We start from the raw sequence: 9947 nt of genomic DNA on the forward strand, positions 1-9947 counted from the left end.
AACTTTAAAATATTTAAATAGAAAGTACTTTACATTTACATTTTACTTTTGTTAAAATTGTAAATATTTGTTTAGAGGGCTGACAAGTAGAAATGGCTCACATTTTTCAGTTATAAATTATGCTTTTTATTTCATAAAGTTTTTTCATCTGAAAAGATAGTTTTAAAATATATGTTTTTTATAGGTTATCACACTACATAAGCATTTAAGTCAGCCAATTTTGCAGTGAATTCTTAGTATACTTCAACTAAAGATGAAACTTAATGAAAATGTAAAGTCCAAATTTTGAACATTGATAAAAGAAATTTAAAAAAAAGAAAAGACAACACAGGCAAATGGAAGGATATTCCATATTCATGGATTGGGAGAACAACTATTATTAAAATGTGCATACTGCGCAAAGCAGTCTGCAGATTTAATGCAATCCCTGTCAGAATACCAACAGCATTTTTTCACAGAAGAGAACAAATAACCCTAAATTTGTACAGAAGCACAAAAGACCCTGAATAGCAATTGTGAATAACAAAGGTAGAGGTGTCCCAATTCCAGATTTCAGGTTATACTACAAAGCTATAATAATCAGAGCCATACAGTACTGACGCAAATATAGAGACATAGATCCATGGAAGAGGATGAAAAGCCCAGAAACAAACCCACGATTATATGATGAATTAATTTTCAATTAAAGAGGCAAGAATATGCAATGGGAAAAAGACAATCCCTTCAACAAATAGTGTTGGGAAAACTGGACAGCTACATGTAAAAGAATGAAATTGGACCATTTTCTTACACCATACCCAAAAATAAACTCAAAATGCATTAAAGACCTAAATGTGAGACCTGAAACCATAAAAATCCTAGAATAGAGCATAGGCAGTAATTTTTCTGACATTGGCAATAGCAATATTTTTCTAGATCTGTATCCTGAGGCAAAGGAAATAAAGGCAAAAAATAAAACCCCAATTTTGTTTTATTGAAGAAAAGATGTTTGATTTCATGCTAGTGATAAAATAGATAATGTTATCTCTCATTAGCAAAGTGAAGGTAAGATTGTGATTTTGAACCTGCCATGAAATTGAGCCTAATTGCATTTTTTTTAAAAATTAGTTTGCAGGTCGAAGTAAGAAGGAAACCAAATACTCTCTTAAGGCAGTCGAAGACATGTTGGAAACACTGCAGATCACTCAGTCTTAAGGTCTCAGACTCTTTCACGTTACATTTCACAACTGCACAATTGAATTTACTGGCCTGTGACTTATTTACTAAATGTGTAGTGCTATTTATATACTAATTTTTTGTTAAGAGGGCAATTGTAAAGAATGTTTATATAAACCTAAAAATGCCTTTTATTGCTAAGCAGAAAGATGGAGAAAGTCCATGGAAGACAGATTTAACAAGATTCATATTGATTGTACATCATTCTCTTCATATCACACTTAATATAACTGCTTTTAAACCACAATCTGATGTAGAAATCCCATGAATAAATCATGATGATTTATTAAACTTGCATATGAAGATTCTAGATTCTTTTTGTTATACTCAAATAGTGAATATGTTGTTTTAGAACTCAGTTTCTAGTAAACTTCTTTTTATTTGTGATAAGAAATACATAGTATTCACAGCTGACAAGCAAAATGCTGGCGCATTATTTTGATTTCTCTTTATAGTGTCAAGTTGGATTTTGCTGTGCATTCCAGTGGGCTTGTTTTATGTGCTAAAATGTTACTCTGATAAATATTGCTTAAAATATGTCATTCTCCAAAGTTCAGTCATATCTCTTTGTAAAATTGTTTTGCCATAGGATATAACTGAGATTTTTACCTATAAAAAGCTTTAGGTTTCATGTATACTATAATACTTCATGAAAGTTACATTTATTTAACTCTTAAGTATAAATTCCATAAAAAAATAGTAAGAGATCATAGAGAATAGGGATTAAAAGGGTCTCAGTGGCAGGAAAACTAAGAAAATCTGTCTTCAGGAGCAAAATTTTCATTTCTCTTATTTTATTACCTTCTTAGTAATAATTAGAATTTCTTTTTCCTTTTTTTCTTTTCATGATAAACAATCATATACCTCAACAATATTTTGCATGTTTCAATAGCATAAAAAGAACTTGGAGAGTTAAACACTTTATTCAGACACAAATCAGTTTATAGATTAGGCAATTGTTCATTCAAGCCATGTATTATTAGTAGTAGCTTGCAATTTACATATATGTTACATTTTGTGTGTATTGTAATACATGTATAATTACATATATAAATATTTAGTTTACCACTAGTTTACAGAAACTTGCACACTTGTCATTGCTAGATTTAGGCAAATTTAGTTCATGGAGGAACTGACAACCTGGAAGTCTTTAGGAAGAAAGACTATTGTCAATATCAGTTTTTAAAAATTTTTTTAAATTCTGTTAGTAAATTATTCTACATATCTGGTCTAATTCTTTTATTTTGCAGTCTTTTTCATTTTATTCTTCTATAAGAAATGAGCACATGTGAAATAACCCTCCTCCTATTAAGGTAATTCTTATCAACTAATCTTTGTTATCACAACATACACTTTTTTGCCCATAAATTTAGTAACTGCATTTTCAACATAACCAGCCATTTATGATTTGTTTGCTATAAACAAAATAGTGCCCATATATTATTCCATTCCCTTTCTTCCTCTCCTGTTAGTCACTAGAGTAGTATTTACTTTAGCAATTGTACTTGTGTAAGTTAGTGCCTTTTCACTAACTGTCAGCCTAAGTTTCACTTTATTTTTCTGGTTTTAATACCTTCTTGTCAAGAATTTTTTATGAAATATATTGTTGATGTGTAATAATTTATAACTCAGTTTAAAGGTACTGATAATCCCATCATGGACCAACTACTTTTACCGCCACTTTTTCCTTGTTTACAGTGTCTTATATATTGTTTAGGTAGGAGCAGAGATCCCTGTTCTTCTAGGAGATAAGGACCTTAACCTTATTACAGCCCTCAGATGTGTATTATGATTGATCTAAAACAGAAGTGGTTTCATTTCTTATGGTCTGTGATACGCCAAGGAGGAACTTTTGCAGTGAAGGAAATATTCTGTATTTCTGCTATCCACTTTGGTAGCCACTAGCTGTACATAGCTATTGAGCACTTGAAATATGGCCAGTAGAACTGAGAAATTGAATTTTTAATGTAAATTAAATTTAAATAGCTGCATGTGACTCATGGCTATCACAGTAGAAATGCAAATATCTAAAGTGTGTGCATGTGACCTATTTAAGGCTAATAAAATGGACAGAAGCCTGTTGAGAAGGGTTTTCCTTTCAAATTATAAAGTCAAAGCTTTGTGAAGTAAGGCTTTGCCTCTTTCTCCTCCTTCACACCGTGGATGTCAACAACATGGTTGGAGATACAATAGCCACCTTACAACCATGTAACAATAAATAGGAGTATGAAAGCTACCTTTCAGAGATGGTTTTGTAGAAAGATTAGGGAAAGCCTGGGTCCCTGATGGCATGTTGAACACCTGAACCAACACGAACACTTGCCAAACTCTACACTTACTACATGAGAAAAATAAATTCTGTTTAGATGTTGTTTAGATTTTCTATTACTTTTGCCATACATATTTCTGACTAATATATCCATCATTCAGGATTTTTTTTAATATGCAAAACTCTTATTTTAGACATGCTGGGAATAGTGTTTCATAATGTAATGATTTAAAGTAGATAAGCATATATAACACAAGAAGTAACATTTTGTTGCAATTGAGCACCCACTATTTCACCCAACTTTGACTTGGGGGCAGAGGAGGATGTAGAAAGATAGAAGTGGAAGACAAGTGTTTTAGTATGCTGGGAGGATATAATTTTTATTGGTCAATATTTCAAAGAATCTTTTTTTCCAATGCCACAATCCATTTATTTTCAAGTAACTTCATTTTATGACTTCATTTCATAGAACTTTAGAATTCTAGAAGGGACTTTAAAGATGGTTTAGTTCTACTTCATTTTAAGATGAGAAATCGAGGTTCTGAGAAATTAAGTCCTTCTGTGACAGAGCAGGATGTCAGGAGTTCCCAAGTCAGTGTTGTTTCTAGTGTATTCAGAAGCATATGCCTATTCTGTTAAATGTTCATAATATTTTAGAGTGACAAAATTAAAGATAGACATAGCCAAGAAACATTACTTGTTAACAGAGCAGGTATTAGAATTCAGATTTTCTGACTTGTAAAACAATTTTTTAGAGGAATAATAAAGTCATAACTTTTTAAGTCATGATTTCATTTTGAATTAAATTGAACTTAAATTGACCATTTAAGCTGCTACTTCATGTATAGTCATTGTGAAAACTATTTAAGACTATTTAGAACTATTTCAAGGCTTTTACTTTGAACCTCTGATGTATCCTGTCTCCCTTCATACTCTTGACAAAGCAACCTTTTGTTGCAGACTGAATTTTGTCCCCCCAGTACTCATCTGTTGAAGTCCTAACCCTAACCCCCAGTACCTCTGAATGTGATTTTATTTGGAGAGAGCCTTTAAAGTGATAATTAAGGTAAAATTAGGTCATATGACTGGGCCATAATCCAGTATGATTGATATCTTTAGAAGAGGAGATTAGGACACAGACACACAGAGGAAGGACCGTGGGAAGACAAAGAGAAGATGCCCATCTACAAGCCAAGGAGTAATTCCACAGAAGAAACCAACCCTCCTGACACCTTGATTTTGGACTTCTGGCCTTTAGAACTGTGATAAAATAAATTTCTGTTGTTTAAGACATTAGTTTTCTGTGTACTTTCTTAAGGCACCCTAGCAAATGAGTAGACCTTTCTTGTTGTTCTACAGAGAAAAAGAAGTTACTGGATAAAAACATAACAACCCTGTATCAGACATTCTTGTACCCACCTCCAACTCTTTCTCTTACAGGAGAAGTAGTCCTGCCCTTCTCTGAACTGTTTCCAACCACTGTCCCCCTTGTTTTTAATACTTCAGCCTTATTTCAGTTTCATGAATTGCCGTATTCCCTTCTACCATAGAGCATCCTGCCTTCCCCAAAACATCACCATCATCTCTTTTCTTCACACTTGTCCTTAGACTATTTCTTTTCTTTATTATCTCTTCTTTCATTTCACCTAGATTCTTCCTATTAACCCTCAAATATGCCCATTTCGTTACCAGTTTTTAAAATATTTCCTCTCCTTTTCACAGTCCTCCTCTAGCTACAAACCCATTTGTTTTTGTTTTTTACATCCAGATTCCTTCAGTTTTCTAGACTTGTATCTCTTCTCTGCACCCCCACCCCAAATTCTTTAATTTGCTCTAGTCTGACATTCTCCACTCCCACCATATTCCTTTGGAATAGTATAGTTCTGTATCACCCAGTCTGATGGATATTTCGTCTTTTAACCATAACCATATTCAGTTTATTTTATGCTGCTTTTACATTTCGTGTCTGTCAGTTCTCCGTTTTCATTATCACCACCATCACCTGACTCCTGAACTACAACAGTAGTCAGAAACCTATATTCCTCAATTTAGCCACGTTTAAATTCCATGGAATTGTTAATGCTTTTTTTTTTTTTTTTTTGCACACACTTGATACTCTTCATTCCCTCTGTATAAAACAAAGCCTTCCTTGAATCCTCTTTCAGGAGTTAGGTTCCTCTTTTTTTTTTCTATGTTTTTTTTTTTTAATGTTTTATTTTAATAATACTTTGACTCATAAGAAGTTACAAAAACAGTATGGGAGTTACCATGTATCAGCTTCTTCCTATTATCTTAACTGCATCAGCTTCTTCCTATTATCTTAACTGCAGTATATTATCAAACCAGAAAATTGATATTGCAGCAATACAGTTAACTCAGGTACTGGCCTTATTTGGATTTCACAATATTTACAAGCTCTTTTTTCTGTTTATAAAACGTTATATTTGTGAATCATGTTATTCTCACACACAGGATATAGAACTTAACATCACAAAGAAACTCTCTTGCTACTCCTTAGTAGTTATATCTTCATCTAACCCCAATGACTAGTATCCACTGATCCTTTCTCTATCATCATAATGTAACCTTAAGGATGTTATATCAGTGGAATTACACAACTTGTAACTTGAAGTCTCAATAGGTTTTTTGACTTTTCACTCAGCGTATTGCTCTTTAGATCTGTAAATGTTGTTGCTATCTCAATAGTTTGTTCCTTCTTACTGCTAAGTAGTATTCCATCATATGGATGTACCTCCGTTTGGTAATGCATTCACTGTCAAAAGACAACTGAATTGTTTCCACAACGAAGTGGGGTTTAATCCAGATATGCAAGACTGCTTCAATATTTGAAACTGAGTCAGTGTAATCCATTGTATAAAGAAGAAAATAAGAAAAACCACATGATCATATCAATTTATATAAAAAAAGCATTTACCCAAATTCACCCATTTATGATGAAAAAAATAGTTCAATAGAATGAAGCAAGGATGTGTACTCTCATCACTTCTATTTGACATAGTACTTGATATCTTTGCTGGTGCAGTAGAATAACAAAAGTGAATAAAAGGCATACAGCTTGGGAAGGAAGAGGTAAAGCTGTCTGTATTTATAGATCATCTCTTGGTCTACATAGAAAATCCCAAGACATCTCCAAAAACATCCTGGACTCTTTTACAAGATCATAGAATACAAGGTCAACAGAAATCGATTGTATTTCTATTTTGTTAGCAATAAACAGTTATCATTTACAATTGCTCAAAAATATTAAATACAGATTATTAAAATGAATACAGGATATCTTTGCTGAGAACTACAAATGCTAATGAAAGAAATCAAAGAAGACCTAAATAAATGTAGAAACATATATTCATGGATTGGAAGACAATAATACTAAAGATATTAGTTTTCCCCCAAATGGTCTGTAAGTTTAGTACAATTTCTTCTTTTATTTTGTGTAGTACAATTTCTATAAAAATCCCAGAAAGACTCTTTGTAGATAGCACATTATAAAATTTATATGAAAAATTAAAGGAACTAGAATAGTCCAAACTTTGCAAATGAAAATAAAGTTGGAGGAATCAGACTACTAGATATTGACATATGTAGCTAGAGTAATCAAAATAGTGTGGTGTTGGGGCACCTGGGTAGCTCAGTTGGTTAAGCATCTGACTCTTGATTTTGGCGCTAGTTATGATCTACTTGTTTGTGGGTTCAAGACCTGTGTCAGGCTCTGCATTGACAGTGCAGAGCCTGCGTGGGATTCTCTCCCTCTTTTGCTGCCCCTCCTCCCGCTTGCACTCCTGCTCTCTCTCTCTGAAAATAAATAAATGAAGTATATAAAAAATAGTGTGTTACTGTTACATAATTGCTGTGTGGTTTTGTCAGAGTGATAGACACATAGAGTAGTGAAATAGAATAGAGTCCAGAATAGACCCACACCAGTATGGCAAACTAATTTTTGAGAGAAGTGCATAAGAAATTCAATGGAGGAGTCTGGGACAATTGAATATTCAACATGTTGAAAAAATTAGTCATAGCTAAAAAGGCTTTCAACCTAGACCTTCCACCTTATTAAAAAATTAACTTAAAATGTGTTATGGATCTAGATGTGACATGTAAAAATACAAAGATTTTAGGAAAAACTAGGAAGAAATTTCTTTGCCAAAAATTTCTTTGGTTAGGCCAAAATTCTTCAACTTTGGTGATAGCAAAGGTGCAATATATTTTTTTAATTAATAAATTGAACTTTGTCAAAAATAAAAACTTGTTCTGAGAACAACTCTGTTAAAGAAGATGAAAAGAGGCCATAGACAGAAAATACTTGCAATCATCTATTTAATAAATAATATTTGTTCAGAATATATAAAGAACTTTTAAAATTCAATAGTAAAAAAAAATGGGCAAAGACTTGAACAGACACTTAAAGAGGCTGTGGGCTTGGCAAATATGCATGTGCAAAGATGTTCAACATCATTTGCTGTTAAGGGAAGTGCAAATTGAAGCTATAATGACATACCACCAACACCTATTAAAATGGCTGAAAACAACTTTATGTGCTGTTGATTAAATGTAGAGCAACTTGGAAATGTCAAATGTTTACTCTGGAAAAAAAGTTTGTTGTATACTTTTATTTTATCATATACCTTTCATTTGGAGCATTACCTTAATTATATTTTCAGGTAATTGTCTCCCTGAGTAGATTCTTTAATTACAGGAGGTCAGAGACCATGTCTATTTTTATTCACTTCTAGCAGTATAACCTGTGCATAGTATACATTTCTTTTAATTCAAAAGAAAAATACTATGTATATTATGATATGATTTATTTAACAAATTTTACTTCCAGAAGTATTTAGCTTCACTTTGTTTGGTGGTAAATTATCATCAGAAAGTCACCCCAAAACTCTAATTGCATATCATATGAACAATAGTATAAGGCTGCTAATGAGATCATATATATGTATATGTGTGTATATATACATACATATATATGTGTATATATATATATATACGCATACTATATAAGTAATGGGAAAATACAATGCTTAGCCATATAAACTGGAGCCATTCTCAGAAAGCTGTAGAAATGCTCAAACTAAGGATATTGCAAATAACCAAGAGTGATTAATGGCCTTTTGAGATTTTAGTTAATGGTTCCCAAATTATGGTCCGTTTTAAACTTGTTAGAAATGCAAGTTATAGTTATCTACTATATGAGAAACTGAGGATACAGTCCAGCAGTTTGTGTTTTAATACACCCATCAGGTATTCCTGAAGCCCACTAATATTTGAAAACCATTTTTCTACCAGTTATTTGGAAGACTGATTGGAAGAAGCATACAAATGTAGATTTGTATTATTTTCTCTGTTTATTGCATTATATTTGTGTATAGTGTTTGTGTTATCCTCTCTTCTGCTTCCCACCCCCCCCCTTTTTCCCATTTCATTGTTTTTTTGCAACCCTATTTTCCCCAGCTGTCAAAATAAAGAACTGAGGTATACATGTCTGTTTTATATAGTGAATGGAATATTTTTCTTTTTGTAATTTTAAAATTAGTATATATGTAGAAATACTCTTATTTATTTGATTTATATTAGTTGCTTTCAATAGCTTTAAAAAAATTTTTTTGAAAGAAAGGTGATGGAAATGGATTCTATGTATCTAGACACACATACACAGATGTTCATATATACACCTCTTTCTTTTTCTTTCTATGTATATATGTATATTTGTATTTCTTTTTGGACTCAATTATAATAACCACAATGGGGATGTAGACAGTGTGACCTTTGTATTACAGTGGTCATAGTAGAAAGCAAGAATGATATTAAATTCTCTGTTCTATATTCATTGTCTCAATATAAAAATCTGATTAATAATTAGAAAGATTTTGATGCTTAAAAAAGTTAAATTAGAACCATGCCACAAACCATTTCAGCAATAAATGAGTTCCAATTGGGTCAATTACATGTCTACTATATAAGAAAACAAGCATAGTAACACAACTCATTTTCAGGTCTTTAGGTCCTGAAAAACTTCCTCTACCTCAACAGACTGTTGCCATCAAAGCAACTTGGAGACAGTAATTTGGCAAGTAAGTCATTGATAGGGAAACATCTACTTGTAGAAGTCCAAGTAATACCTAACTTTTCAAGTAGAGAATGGACATTAACTTTGAAGAAATCTGAACTTACGCTTAACTAACTTGAGAGAGAAACTAGTAAGAAATCTTTTGTGAGTTCAGTTCTTTTTAGGCAACTTAACTGTTACTTGAAGCCATGGCTAACAATCACTTGAATATGTGATTGTATCAGATGAATGACCATAGAAGTTAAGATTTATCAAAAAACATGTTTTTTAAAAATCTAGGTAACAATGTGTACCATAACATATAAATATAAAATCAGTTTGAAGCTCTCCAGATTGGTAAACATAGCCAGTAGTTTAAAGAATTGGACTCTA

The 9947-nt window shown here is 32.2% G+C and overlaps 1 protein-coding gene across 2 annotated transcripts in view; it reads left to right on the forward strand.

Moving 5' to 3' along the window:
• Positions 1–1518, forward strand: part of EMC2 (ER membrane protein complex subunit 2) — a 43311-nt gene extending 41793 nt beyond the window's left edge. For both annotated transcript variants that reach the window (XM_039222348.1, XM_039222349.1), the window contains one exon: positions 1108–1518. In XM_039222348.1, the coding sequence (XP_039078279.1) occupies positions 1108–1194 (87 nt within the window). In that variant the 3' untranslated portion in view covers positions 1195–1518. The remainder of the gene's footprint in view (positions 1–1107) is intronic.
• The last annotated feature ends 8429 nt before the right edge of the window (positions 1519–9947 follow it).

This window comes from Hyaena hyaena, unplaced genomic scaffold, assembly GCF_003009895.1.
Source record: "Hyaena hyaena isolate Hyena2069 unplaced genomic scaffold, ASM300989v1 scaffold_1108, whole genome shotgun sequence".
NCBI lineage: Eukaryota > Metazoa > Chordata > Mammalia > Carnivora > Hyaenidae > Hyaena > Hyaena hyaena.